At 41.4% G+C, this 15126-nt stretch overlaps 1 protein-coding gene across 1 annotated transcript in view; it reads left to right on the forward strand.

The window, feature by feature from the left end:
* ERICH3 (glutamate rich 3) overlaps nt 1–15126 on the forward strand; it is a gene marked incomplete at both ends in the record, with an annotated part of 44292 nt that overhangs the window by 19603 nt on the left and 9563 nt on the right. Inside the window, 4 exons of the mRNA XM_082314300.1 lie at nt 1074–1260; nt 3800–4095; nt 6615–6833; nt 13723–14232. Of these exons, the coding sequence (XP_082170426.1) occupies nt 1074–1260; nt 3800–4095; nt 6615–6833; nt 13723–14232 (1212 nt within the window). The remainder of the gene's footprint in view (nt 1–1073; nt 1261–3799; nt 4096–6614; nt 6834–13722; nt 14233–15126) is intronic.

Here is a 15126-nt window from a genome sequence, read left to right on the forward strand (position 1 = left end):
TTTCACCACACCAGTAAAATGGGAATTGTGTTCTGGGAAATTGGGAAGAGGAAATTGCTGGGAGATTTTCACTTACGAAGAAGAGTGATTCCAGACATCATAGCCCTCATTCCAGCTCACCGAACCCACTGTGTCTGCATTTTCTCTGGATATGGGAAGATGGTGCAGAGATCCTTGCACTTCAGCCTGTCCCCTGAGGTTACCGGTGCGCTGCAGCATGCCCGCAGATCTGGTTAGGGCGTTTGTTGCAGCTGTGTCCCAGCTGTGCGGAAGATGTTCTTTGTGTGTGCTCCTGTTGTCCCGAGCCTCATTCACACCTATTAGGGAACCTGCTGGAGTACGGCGTGGCTTCCTTCCTGCTGGTGTGTGCTCAGTTTACTTTGCAAGGATACTATGACTTGTGGGTTAAGGGAGTACAACGCAGTCCGCCCCGCCCCTGGCGTGGAGCTGCGTAGCAGCCTCAGTGCCCTTAAGGCCTGAATGTCGAAAAATGCCCTTGCAGAGTAGCCTGAAATGGCTCCAGAAACAGCATCTTTCAGCTGCTCAGTGTTGCTCTCAGTACGACTGTATTAGTGCAGGCCCAGAGCCACTAATGTTGCAGCTGTACTGATCTGGAGCCTGACTGCACTCTGCAAGGTGCTGCACTGAGGAACGTGTGTATTACACTGCAGGAGCTCTAACATACTGATGCACTGCACAATGTAAACACATGCCAGGAATCCTAAACTTTCTGTGTATAATCTACACTCCTGTAAGGCAAGTGGAAGAGTTAATTTTTTTGAGACAGGAGGCTCTGGCCTCTGTTCCGCTGTAGCAGTGAGCAGCCAAACTGATGATGTATTCACTTGTCACAGGTGTGTCCAGCTTGGTACTCCCGGGTTGGAAAGAGACAAGGCTGTTGTGTGGGGAGGAGGTAGAGTTTTACCAACTAATTCATACAGCCAAGAACCAAAGTACCTGACCTCAGAGGGCTGGGTGCTTTGGTGGTGATGCAGATGAGATACAACAATTGCAATAGGCTGACAGTAAAGCGTAACCTTTTTCTTTGAACCCTTTCCTGTCTGTGATTACAGAGACCTTTCAGTTTGTCTCAAAGAGGCACCATGGTTTCCCATTCAGCCTCACCTTTTTTCTCAATGGGATTCAAGTGGACAGGTTGAGCTGTTGCTGTGAGTACAAACATCAGAAGCGTTCCAGGCTGGGAGGCAGACATGGATGCTTTGGCTTTCTCAATGTGGAGGGAGCATCTCCTTGCTACAGGTATGGAGATGAATACACTTTGCTCACAAGGACTTAGCAGCCCAGTTTTTTAGAGAGTTTATCACTTGTTTCCTCTTTTTTAATCTTTCTGGCACCCCACAGCTCTGTAGAACCTTGCCTGTTTCTCAGCGCCCCTTGAAATGTGCAGCATTGAGCTTATCCCTCAGGGTCCCATATCCAAGGATGCCATCAAAGTCAGCTACTTTTGTGCTGACTCTTCAGTCACTGTGTGGAGTACGCGCAGCAGTGGACACTGTTTGCACTAGATAGGTCAGCTTGTCGGGGGCAGCCAGCACTTCCCCAACAGTCGGGTATGGAGGAATAGGTGTGGGGTGGTGTGCATATGCCACTTGCATGTTTCTGGTGGAAGTGATAGTGAAATAAATATCAAGAGTGCTGCTGAGTTAACTGTAGTTTTCAGGGTTTTCTTTGAATTGTGAGAACAAGATAATTTATTTTTAAACAGCTCTGCCTCTAAGGTGGGATTCTGCTGTTGTACCCCTGGTGGCAGAATAAGACAGAATTGAATGTTAGGCATGTTTCAGACAACAAATCTGTGCAGAAGATTCTTGGTTTTGGGCAGGAGTCAATGCTGTGAGCAACAGCTGAGGTTTTGCCAAGAAGCTTTAATTTTAATAAAATCTTCCTTTTGTGTGATTGTTAAGTCATTCCAGACAAGTAAACTTCTGCACACACAGATAATTTTAAAACCTTTTTTATTCTTTTTGTAAGTAATTCTTAAAAGGGCAGCAAGCAGTTGGAAGAAGAGAACCTCCACAGAGCTATACTCTATTTTTGAGATAAGGACTGAATTCTAAGAAAAAAAATCTACTTTATTGTACCATATTTTTTCTACTCCAATCTAACATTGAATGTGATTTATGTAAATGTATTATTTAGTACGTTCAAAGTAGTGAAAAGCATCTGAATTCAGAATGGGTATAGTGGCTATAGAGTTTAGGAATTGCCCAAATCTCAGCTTTTGAGTGATTTCTAGAGAGATTTTGAAGTGAATTTTCTGAATTAATATCGTGTCCAGAAATTGGTTAATTTCTTCCTGAGTTGTCCCCACCTTCTGTCCACCTTCCCCTCTTATTCTTAGTGATATCTCTGTTTTCCTATCTCTGGTCAGTCCAGCCAACCTTATCTGGTGACTAAAAAACATCTCCATTAACCAGTTTCTCCCCATAAATGACAGCTATTTTCACGTCTCCTTCACGTCAAATGCAGTTGCATTTGTTTTCTGTTTTGAGTATGACACCACGTCCACACATTAAATACCCACTCTGATTCTCAGTAAAGATCCCAGTTGGTTTTCCCTGTTGGGTTAAGGCTTTGGTTCACAAAGAGGTGATGCCGCAGTGATTTCTACACTGATGCTGTGACTTTGCACAAAGAGTTTTCTGCTGGCCTAGGTCCAGCATTTCAGTACAGTAGAATGGCTTCAATATCAAAAATGTCCCTGAAAAAAATACCATGAACATTAATTAAAAGGTAGGACTCTTTTCAGAAATTGTCACATTTACATTTTATGCCCGCAAAACTAAAGGATTTCTAGACTGAATGACTGTAGGATATTTCACAGTGGTTTGTAAACAGCTGGAATGTGAGGGGAATTGCAATCAAGCCTTACATAAAAAAGCAGTTTTGGTGGAGGAAAAGTTTTTAAGACATAGTTGTCTGTGAAGAAAATACGTTTTTCCAGAGAGACTTGTGATTAGCTAAAGTGAAAGTTCCAGTTTCAGTTTCATCCTCTGCTTGCAGATTTGAATCGATGTACTACATACAGCACAATGTCCTGACACTCATGGATGGTGTAAGGTGGCTCTTCTTGTCTGCAGTTAATGTTAATCAGGAGCAGGAACTCTGGTCTCATACACGAGCCTCCTAACTGTAACATAGAGAGTCTGTTACTCCATTTTATACAAGAGGAGCAGTCTTAACAAGTCATTCAAAATGCTTTGTTTTCCAACTGTTTGGGATTCTGTTGGGTAGGAAAGACGGAACAGAAACAAAAAATAATTCAATTTCAATCTCTTCCTTCCCCTGCAGTTATTAGACCCAGCAGACAAATTAAAAAAAAAGAAAAAAGTCTTATCCACAAAACCTGGGTTATCACTTTACTGGGTGTTACAGCAGGATCTGGATCAAGCGCACCTCTTACTTGCAGCTTGTCTGCCTTTCTCAGTGATCATATCTTCACAGATCATGCTTGGTGTAGCTTGAAATTAATGGACAGTTATGATAATTTTGATTTCAATCTGTTTATACTTCAATTGTCACCTTTAAGTGCAGACAGCGTTATTCTTCTTCAAGGAGGAACTGCATCTGTGTTTGTGGAGCACTTGAGGATTTTAGGGTGCTTCTCAAAGTAAGTTATTATCAGTAACCTTGTTGTCTGAGTGGCAACACAGAGGCAGATAGGTACCTGGGTTTACTTCTGATAATGAGCTAAATAGCTCAGTGTATCTGCTGCCCTTCCATTGTTCACAGAAAGAAAAATGTGATACTTTCCAATTCTCCTTGGTTTTTTTTATAGGTGCATTATTGCAATGGGTCTGGACAAGAAGCCATCCCCTCCCAAGAGAAAGATGGAGGACCATGAGGAAAAGCATGGGGGTTCCTGGAGAGATGGAGTGCACAATGAGCCAAGTAAAAGCAGTGTTGAGCAGAAATCAAGCAAAGATTCAGTGTTAGTCATCTTACCAGGTCATGAAGTGAGTGTGGAAACTATTGAGGACAAAATGGAGACTGGACAGGAGTACAGAAAAGAACAAAGGAAAAAACTGTCTGATCGTGAGAGTGAAGATAGTCAGGAAGACACCGGTAAAAATGGTACAGTACTCCAAAACACAAGCATGGGGTGAAAAATGGGAGATGATGATTCTAGAGAAGGTATGGGATTGTGGGCCTCCAGCTTCACCTGGAGCATCCTCTCTTAAGACACCTCATGTGTGAGAAATGTGGTGATGCCTGTGTCTGGGCAGTGAACTTAGTGGGGCTCCTTTCAGCCAAGCAATAGGATGAGAGGGTTTTGCAAGAGCCAAGAAAGTGAATAAGGAAGGTCTGAGAGGCTGAAACAGGAGCCTGAGATAGGTGAGAAAGCAGAAGGAAAGTGGGACACAGTGAAGGGACAACAGTGAAGAAGGAGAATGGCAGCAGGTGGAGGACAAGTAGAGCAGGAGGAAGAAATGGGACTGGGTATGGGTAGGGAGACAGTGAATCTGAGGTGAACTCCTAAGGGAGATGGGACATCAGCATAAGGTGAATGGAGAGAGGATAGTGTCCACAGGGGCAGGAGGTGGAAAGGCCTCCTGCTGCGAATGGATGGGAGGGAGGGATGAACGGTGAAAGGGAGGAGGCTGACTGCTGGGTGCAGAAGGGGAAGGAAGGTGGGAAGAGCACATAGCAGCAAAATGTCAGCAAGATTTAGCACCAGATGAACTATTTTGGTCTTTTTTTCCTGTCTCTTGCCAGTGGGAATGCGATGCTTTGTTCACCTAAGGCTCTTTCCAGTCCCTTCTCCACCACACTGCCCCAGGCACTGCTTACCTGACACCTGCCCAAACTTCCAGCTTTCTCACTTATCTGAGCATTTGTTCCCTCTGCCTCAGGTCTACCAGCTCACCTTTCTTGCCTTCTCTGCTCCGACCCTGCTGGGGCTATCGTTCTTTCCCGTTACTGAATGCTTCCGTTGCCTGTTGTAGCTGGCTGACCTTGCCCCTTTTGCTTGAGTCTCATCTCATTTCTGTTGACAGAGATTTAAAAAGAAAGACCGGAGGGAGGCTATCCTTGCTGAAAGTTTGCCCAAGGGGTGTTTCTTGTGGCAGACAAAGATAATATTTGTGGTATAAAAATGATGCATGGCAGCTCCAACTGCATGCTCAGAATGTGCCATTTCCCCAGTGCCACCTAAGGCCAGTCCCTGTAGCCATCAGGCTGCTTACAGCTCTGCCTGCCCCTATGGGAAGAGATGGTGAGCTCAGCCTGTGCCTTCACTCACTCCTTATTATAAAGCCTTTTTCAGAGTAAGTCAAATTTAGAGACAGATTTTAATTCCTAATTCCTATTCCTATTTTTACTTTCATAATTCTGCAGTGCTACTGCTCAGCTTCCTCGTTAGTCCCTGTGGATGTCTGTTTGTGATTAATCAAGCCTTTTTCCTTCCAGGAGGTGGGCACCTTTCTGACAGTTACCTAGGGAGGCCTCACTTCCAACAATGCAGTTGGAATTTCAATTGATTTTTAATACAGAAAATAAATCTCCTTATTCCCTTAATTCTTGTTGCCTGGGTAATTGTTTATTTGCCTAATTGGTTCTGCATCAGATATTCTTCATTTCTGTCCTTGGCATTCTGTCACTTCAGTACTTTAGAAACACTGATGGAAAGAAAAAGAGGTGAGCAATAAAATCTGAAAGGTGAGAAATTATGGCCACGAGGAAGGCTGGTGTGTCAGCAGTGACAGCTCTCCTTCACAAGTTAGGTTTGGCCTCTCTGCTGCATGTGCAGTGAGCTAGTGGTAGCAGTGGAATTACTGAATTTTAAATGGAAATCACTGACATCACTGTGCATGCTGGTGCCTGGGATTTTAAATAGTGCAGCCTTGGCTGGCAGGGAAGGATTCTTTAATGCATATGCATGAAGACAGTCTTTACCTATAGATCTGAGCAAAGTTATCTATCAAATGTTACAGCTTGTCAAGCTAGTAGCCTGGGATGAAATCCAGACCATGTTGATGTAAGGATGGTAATTCTGCCATAAGCTTCATTTGTACTAGGATTTCACTGGGGATCTGAACGAGCATATTAGAACAGTGTGATAACAGAATGTTCCTCCGCAGCACCCTTTGGCTGGATTTAATTAATTCATTTAGTTTGTAAGCCACTTCTTTGCTACTTAGCCATGTTAATCCACATTTACCTTAACTTTGTGCTATATTACCTTTCTCCAGCTTTCTCTATTGCTTTTATTTTTTTTTCATTGCAACAAGTTTTTCTCCTCTAATGAGACTGTCTTGCATTTTATTTCTGAGTTTGCCCAGCTCTTAATTTTTCTAGTCCTTTCAGTGGCTAATGATTTTGTTTGTTTTGTTTTTAATGTATTAATCATACTTGATGCATCATTCAGTAGCTTTATTGCATTTTTGCTACTCTGTGAAGAATATGAAGCTTTTTTATGATAATGTGCTCTTATGATTCCTATCTGTGGTCTTAGATTCTCTCATGGCTTTAAAAAGACTGAGCAAATGCAAAGGCAAAAGGAGATTAATGAAGTTAACCTCCGTCTGCTTAAAAAGAACTTTATTAGTTTTGAATTCTGTTTCCTGTCTCACAGTATGATTCTTTTATTTTAGAGTATGATGAAGATTTTGAAGCAGATGAAGTTAATGAAGAGGGACAGACTGGTGATCAAATGAATGGAATGTCAAAGTCATCCTCAGATGATAAAAAACATAATTTAGACTATGAAAAGGAGAGTAAAAACTCATCACAGAAGGCACTGCAGGCCTCTGACAGTGAAAAAGATGAAAGTGATGGATATTCTGACAGTGACTCAGAAGATGATAAACAAGGTTAGTTTTTTTCATAATGAAGCTTAGAGAAGTTGACCTGATGCATGTTCTACATTTTGTGCATGTCCAGTATGTATGGTGAGTCTACATAGGAAAAACCATGCAATTCCTACTGAATTGGTAAAATATAGCTATTTTATCTGTTCTTATTAATCCTACCATCTGTCACTGAAATACAGCCAAACCCACTGGCAATGTGTGTGCCAACTCACAGCAGACATTGCTGAACTATTTAGTTGCAGAAATGGAGATGGAGCCAGTCAGCAAATTAGCTCTAAATACTTGGGGTAGATCAGCACTTCATGTCAGTGGTCACTGACATCCGAGAAGCTATGACCACTTACACCTGCTGAGGACATGCGCTTTTATCTGAGAAGTCACCAGGAACCCCAAAGTACCACCTTGTATTTTAGAAGTGCTGTCTTTAATGGCCCTGAACAATCAGAACCTCAGCTTTGTCCTCTGGTACGTCACTGGCTCTGTCCTGGCTCAGGGAGGAAACGCCATCAGCTCAGCTGTCCATTTTACTTGCAGCAGTTAGGCAGTTTTTGAGGGTCCTTGTTCAAGTCTGGCTGTGAATGAGTAAGAGTCTGGGTCAGTGAGATAGTCTGTGATTCTTGATCCAAATGTAGGTGCAAAAGTGTGCAGTGAAGTGTCCAACACCATTATTATTAATTCAGAAAGGTTAAACTGTTCTGGAATAAATTTTTGTAGAATCAGTAGCATTTTCTGTCATTCAGTTTTTTGGATCAGCTTAATGTCTAGTGTTTTAACTATTGGCCTTCATGCAATCCAAGCTGTGCATCCTCATAAATAATCCCACAGAAAACTTGCAGGGAATTTATCATTTATTAGACAAACAATAGAATTCCATCCACCATGTGGGGAATACCCCAAAAGTGAACTGCCTCTTCCTTCTGGCACAGTGTTTTATTTCTCCTCTATGGCTTTGTTAGATCCTGAGCTGACCTATGTGCCTCTTGCTTGTCATAATGTACCAGAATTTCTCCATTTACTGCTGTTGTAAAATTAACTACTTTATCTTCCTTACATTTGACAGTCCTATGGTGCAAACTGTTTCTCAAGTTAAATGGAAGCATTACTTTCACATTTGTATTTCTAGGTGAATTAAACAAAGGTAATACAGCTGTTTGTGAAAAGGTTGCAGCTGCAAGAAAGATACAGTCTTTTTATAGAAAGTATAAAATCCAACAGAAATTAAAATCGGGTTTGAAATACCCTTGCTTATAAAATCATTGCAGTAATCAAAAAGATTCTCTAATTTTTGTTTTCTCATGATAATCAGAAATAGCTTGTGATTCATGAATAATCAGTACAATTAAGCATTCTTTTCTGCTTGTTAGTGTGTGGCATTATGAACTTTTTTGTGACTTTCGTTAGCTGCTTTTCAAGGTCTACCAGTGTTTGATGATCACTTGAAAGTGTGTGGATGCATATGTGTGCATAGGTGGAAAGGAACAGGTGACTGTAAGGGCCTTTCATGGCTACCTATGCATTAAGGCCTTCGTTTAAGGGCCACCCTTAGTCACCTTTGTTTGTACTAGGATGTAATACTGCTGCATGCACCAAAACTTACTAATTCAATGTCATTTTTTCTATGATGAGGAGAAAAGGCTGTTGCGAAGCCACCAAATCTTGAAATGTGGACATTTAACATCAGCAGCTAACAGTGTAAAACAGCTAGTCATCTAGGCAGGGGCTCCTTACCGATCAGCTGGCAGGCACTGCTAATGTTTTTCAATTTGTATTTGCTATGGCTTGATGGCTTGCTTTGTTCGCCTTTACTGCACTAGCTCAGGACATGGCGTTTAAATCATTTACATTCTCTGTGGTTTTAAATAAGACAGGTTTAATCTTCTTTCTTAGCAGCCTGATTTGCTGCCTCTGTCTTTTACATCAGCACATTAATAGAGTGTTCATCAGTTATTACTTGCATCTCATTTGGCAATCAGCAGTGGGCGATGGGTGTCTGGTGCTGAGCAGCCTTGCCTCCGTGGAAATAAGGGAAGCTGTTTTCAGAAGTGCTTCTTGAGAAGCTTACTACTTGGAGTCAGTTTTGCCTTTGGCCCACGTGAGCTGTAACTTCTTAACCTCTTCTCCGTGACTTTTGGAGAAAGGAGGCAGAGAAGCTGGCTTTACTTCATTTTCCCTGTTGTGTTTGCTGAGGATGTAAGGAAGAGACAGGTAATATTCTAATTCGACGTTTGGTATTTTAGTGTAAGGAGTGCTTACCCAAATACTGGATGGGGACCTTGAGGGGCTTTTAGAAGTCTAAATATGTAAGTACAATGAATAACGGAAGAGGCATGGATTAGGAGCTAGGGATACTGGTAGAAAAGCCTTTTTTGTGATCGTTGGTTATATTGTGAATGCATTTGTTCTGTACTTTGAGCTCTGTGTGACTGCTCCCTGTAGGTGTAAATGACTGTCAACAAGAGGAGCAGTGCTTACAACATTTCTCTTCTCAGGGCAGGAAGCCTGAAGGAGTTCTGCAGTCCTTATTTAGCACTAGTAAACGGTAGACTGTAACATTAGGTAAGGATGTTTTAAGGTTACTGCTAGCTTTGGGTGACATTTCAGATCACTGGAATTTTGGATTTCTAGGGAGTTTGCATTTAAGTTTGAAGGTCGGGATGATCTTTCTGTGCTGGCTGTAGTGATTAATCTTCAGAGATTTCTATGCTCGGGGTGGTAGAAGAATTCAGAAACCAGTTGGTATCTACTCCGTTGCGCTTGCACAGGATGTGTTTACGAGCAGTAAACAGTGGAACCCAAACTGGTGCGGGGCATTTCCTTCTGCATGAATAGGAAATTCATCGTAGGAGGAGTTTGTACTTTTTGTACTTTTTTTTTTCCCCACCACCGTGGAGAGAAGGGATAAAAAAGATGTGGGCTTTTGCCAACTGAGATGTAATAATAAATTTACAAAAAATAAGAATTCGTTGGTAATTTTGAGGACAAGAAGAGCTTTCTGTTTGAATGAAGGACCCTTACTCTCTGAAAATAGTCCATGTGGAAATATTTCAAGCAACTTTAGTAGCAACTACTAGTTCCATTTTATTAGGAGATTATTAAAGTGCCTAATAGGTCTCAACAGTGGAAGATTTTTCTGGATATTCATTATTACAAAGGTTTTTCTTTAACTCAACTCCATTGTTTTTAGTTTTGCCTTTTTGCACATCCTTAAGCAGTTCTTTCCCCTTCTTTATGTTTACATTTACAAATTCTCCAAGACAGCATATCCCCTGTCTGAGTCATCATTTTCCCAAATCCTACGAAGTTTTTCTCTTATAAGTGAATCCATACACCTCTTTAATATCCACCTCTTTTTCACTTACCTGAATTGCTGCTTCCCTAATGTATCTAGTTGTGACAGAGAGGTCTGGAAATTAATATATTGTCTCAGGGGAAATGTCTGTAAATGAAGTCCCTTCCTCAGTCCCTTGAATTTTCTAATGGTGGAGGAGTGGTACTCTGAGTGGGATTCTTTAAACTGTGGTTGTAAGATTTCTTTGTAGAACATGTTTTTCTGAACATGCTGTTCTGCATGGATTACAGTTCTGGCATATGGATGGCACATGAGTGGAAGCCACAGTTAGAGAAGGAATTCTCCCTCTTCTCCCTTCCACGAGTGCCTAATTTGTGTGAAATTCTGTGACTATGTATTTTTCAATATTGAATGCAAGGCCCTGCTGAGGTGTAAAGTTCAATGCTCCATAGTGCACCTTGCAGAGTCTGGTATTGGTGACAGGCCTAGCATAAATAGGGTGTTACTACATCAGCAATTTAGTCCACAAGATAAGTTCATTTTAGGTGCAGTTTTGTTTTGCATCTACTCACGGAGTCAAGCACAGAACACAAAAATGCACCACTGATGTCCTCAATGCTCTTTTCTGTGTGACAGAATCGAGGTTGAGGCCCCTTTGCAGTGTGCATGCAAGATTCTCCAGCGTCTAATGCTGTTCACGTGGAGTGCACGACGAGGGCTGGGAGCTAGCATGAATTTCATTGCCAGCTGCGATAGGATGTGGATGTGCGATCCTGGAGTTGTAACAGATTACAGCAAATCAAACCTTGGTCCTTCCCTCTTTGGTAGTGTAGATGTATCATAGTGTGCATTCAAAGTAGCCCTACTGCCATCTATATATACTGTTTCTAGGTCTCATCTTCATTAAATAATGTTAAGCCCATGAAAACTGTTTTGGGAGTTACTTAGCTATTGTATCTCGTAGCCTGAAGCCCCTTGCTTTAAAACTGTGTTGCCTTCTGGACTGGCAAGGCTTACAACTGAGTGTGAGTTGTCAAGCCCTCAGTTATACAAATGCCCCGTGACTTGATCTCTGCAGTTAGAGATGTCAAGGTTAAAACTGTGAATCTGTTATTCACATGTCTCCTGGAGTCAGTCATCATGGACATTTGCTAGTTCGAGCTGGTAAAATGGGTCTTTGTGGGAAGCGTTACTGGGGCATCATGCTAGTGATAGTAAACTCACTTTCTCTTGGCTTGCAGAGGATAACAGAGCTGTGTTGGTTTTTAGATCTGTTACCTACAGTTCAGCTCTTGAGTTTGTCTTTTGGCACATAAGGAAGTGATTTCATTTACAAAGTTGTTGAACACCTGTGGCTGCTGTTAATTTCCATGGCCACTCAGACCCCTGAAGTCACTCTGCTCCTCTGTGGTATGTACATACACAGCTAGGTGGCCAGCAGAATGTGTTCAGCTAAAACATTTAGGAAAGTCCTGCTTCCAGCCTTGTTGTTTTTTTTTCTTCTTTTTGTTTTTATTTTGTTGTCAAGAACTGACTTGATTTCAGTTAAGCATGTTTGTTAGTGTTGGTAGACCAAGATTTTGGGTAGGAAGCTTTTGGGCATAGACACTATGTTTTTGTGTTTCAGTAAACAATACACTAATCCACTTGTAACCTGTGAGTGCTGCTATAATAGAACTAACATGCTAATAGTAATGGGATCTGGATTTTTATGAGTACATGCTGTGGACAGATTTTGTCTCATCTTAGTTCAGTGTATCATTACACTTGTTCAAGAGTGTCTGAATTCATTAGGGCCCTTGGGTCAGTTCAGCCAGCATATAGAGTTTTAGAATAATATCCAGATAACTGAGGTGCCAAAGATGTTACTTCTGCATGCAATATTATGAATCAGACATAAATAATAAGCATGTAAGAGAGACCTTGGCATTCAAATCCTTGTGGACCATAAGCCTGCAGATAAATTGGAAAAAGAATCGCTGACATTTCCCATAGTACAATATGTAAACTGCATGTTTGAGTTGTTCTGTCTCTGAACTTGCTTGTTTATATTCTTATAAGTGTCTTTAGGAGTGATGATGTTTTCTGGGAGTCTAAACATACCTACCGTTAGAGCACAGGTGCAAGTCCAGTGAAGACTGGAAGTGACTGAGAGTCATTACCAGGTGGTGGCTGTCCAGTAATTTGTGCCTGAAATCTGTTGCAGTAGAGATCCTAGAGGATGGACATCCACCTCGCGTTTGGTACCACTCATTATCCTTGCTGCCAATCCCTGGGAAGATGTCAAAGTTAGAATGAACGTATGCCTGAATAACTTCCCCAGAGAGGCAGGCAGCTTCCTCACACCACCACTAACGCGTTCTGGGAGGTGGAGTTGCACTTTGTTCCTTTTCCTTTGCTACTTCTAAGGAAAATTAAGGCGTTTTCTTGAATTGATAGTCTGGCATCTATACAAGGCAGTCCATTAATTTAGAATTGCAGTTTCCATTCAAACACACCTTCTTTGTTCTTGTTTTAAAACTAGTGGGATTAGTTGATATATTTTAGGGAAATTTTAGCTTCCATATTTGAGGTTTTTTTTAAAAGCAGTCCTGCAAAGTTTTTGTAATACATTGCAGATGAAAAGGACAATTTAAAATACTCCAAAAAATTGCAATGAGCCTTCCTCATGTCCACAGAGGAAGAAGCAGCATAGAGGCTGCTGGAAGATTGTGGCTGCAGGAAGAAATAGTGCGACACAGATGGGCTTCTGTGGCTCTGAGAATAGCTGTTCAGGGACAGACCGTGGGTCCAAATTCTACCTCTGGCCTTTGGCCAGCAGCGGATGCCTAGGAAAAATATAAGAAAAGGGCAAGAATACTGTTCTGCTTCCCCACTGTGTCTTCCAACCGCTGTAATTAGCTGGTGTCAAGGGTTGTCCCTTTTACTTGTTAGGCCTAACTGGATTTTTCTTCTTTGAGTTTGACTAATCTCTTCTTGAACCCATGTGAACTTTGGACACCAGCAATGCTGTGTAGAGTAAGTTCTGCCGTTCAGCTAAATGTTAGATGAAGCATTATTGCTTTTTTTTTCCCCCCCTCTCAAATTTTCCATTTATGAATTTCATATGATGGTCCCTGTATGTTTTTTTTAGAGGAGACAGTGAACTTCATCTCCAGTTCAACTTGAATGGTTTACATATGATTTTGGAGATCTTTATCATATTCATAGAGATAACAGGAGTGCACTAAAGGACTGTTGCTATGGTTGAAATCTTTTATGAAATGGAGCTCAAGAAACTATCCTAAAACCTTTCTGAGTCATATTTAGAGAAGTTTTTGGAGGTGTATTTCTGTGTGATTGATGGAGCTAATCTGGTTCATTTCCATTATCAGAAAAAATATGTTAAATGGCTTTGATTTTAACACTTTGGCACATCTGGGCAATGTTCTTCTATTACACTTACTGGAATTTTGTCACGATATCCTCAGATGGTGTAATTCAGAGATTGATATCAGATGAGTGTCTGTCCCTTTGTGCGTAGCAAAGGGAACTAGTGGCCAATGAATGCAGATGTTTTAGTGACAAATACTAGAACCAAATTATGTTTGCTATTTCTAGATAGGAGGCCTGCGCACCCTCTCTCATCCATCAGTACTCAGTGTAGCAGTGAAGATGACTCTCATGCTGAAACGACGAAAGACAATATTAAGGGCAAAGAGGAGTATCATATCAAAAGGGCATCTGATAATGCAGCACATGCACAATATAGAGATGAGAACGGGGAGAATAAACTGCTCAGAATGGAGGAAAACCAGGAAACTTTTGCACTGGAAAAGGAAGGAATAGATGAAGCAGAAAAGGCAAAAACAGAAGATCTAACAGCAAGGGAAGATACCGGAATTTTTCATGAAAATGACAATATAATGGCAATACAGCATCAAAGTCCTGAAGTTAATGGGAAACTCAAACAGGCTGGGTCAGTAGAAAGTAACACCGGGGAAGATGGAGCAAAGAATGCAAGTACCAGGAGGGATGATGTGCAGGAAAGTCTTCTAGTGCCTTTGGAAAGCAATATGACAGAAGTGGAGGATAGCAACGAAGCGTCTCCTCAGAGCAATGAAGAAGGTGGTGAGTACAGTCCCTCTGCACAACTGTGTGTGACTAGTGCACGCAGGTGTTGCTGTGGTTGCCTTTATATTAAGTCATGGTGCAGCATGGGGAATGCAGTTGCTGGACTGTTTTCAAGCTACTAGAATACTCTGTACTGCTGTGAGCTGAATAACCACACAGAATGTAACCTTGGTTTATTATTTCTTTTCTAGTGTTTCCAGTGTAAGGCTTTGGCTATTCTTTTTTACTCCAGTAGTTGGGTTTCACATATCATGCCATTATTATAAAATCCAAATGTGATTTATTTACCTATAGGAGAATCTGTATGCCAGATTGGGGTACTCTGTTTATAATGTCAAAATACTAGATTCAAAAAGAACATCAAAAATTACCATGTGAGTCACTGTGCAGCAGATGAAGATCAAAAGTATATCAGTTGATCCATCGTTGTGTTGCTTCACTCTGTGATGGATTTGTTGGCAAGGAGCAAATCAGTTAGTTGTGTGACACCTTGTTTTTACTGTTGATAAAATGGGCATCTTGCAGTTTCAACCTTAAGTTTATGGATAACAGGCAGTTAATAAAAGGTTGGCCACATGGGGAAGGCTTTGCATTATTATATCTGGGGAATGGGAAAAAATGACTTTGCAATGCCGTCCAGGTCATGGGGGAAATGTCTTGAATGCTGTTAAATCAGGCAGTATAAAAGAAGTCATCTGCACTGGTGCTGGTGTAAAGGAGAGCCACAAGCCATGGTACATGAAATCACCAGTTGTCTTTCTGTGTGCTGGATTTGCAGTGGAATGTAAAATGCTTTTCCTTTATTTTAATAGAAATTTTTGGTTCTGTTTCTGTTGCTCTCTGTGCATTGCAGTGCATCTATCTAAGATAGCCGTGTGTGGAATAAACGAT

Source organism: Platalea leucorodia, assembly GCF_965183815.1.
Source record: "Platalea leucorodia genome assembly, chromosome: 5".
Taxonomy (NCBI): Eukaryota; Metazoa; Chordata; class Aves; order Pelecaniformes; family Threskiornithidae; genus Platalea; species Platalea leucorodia.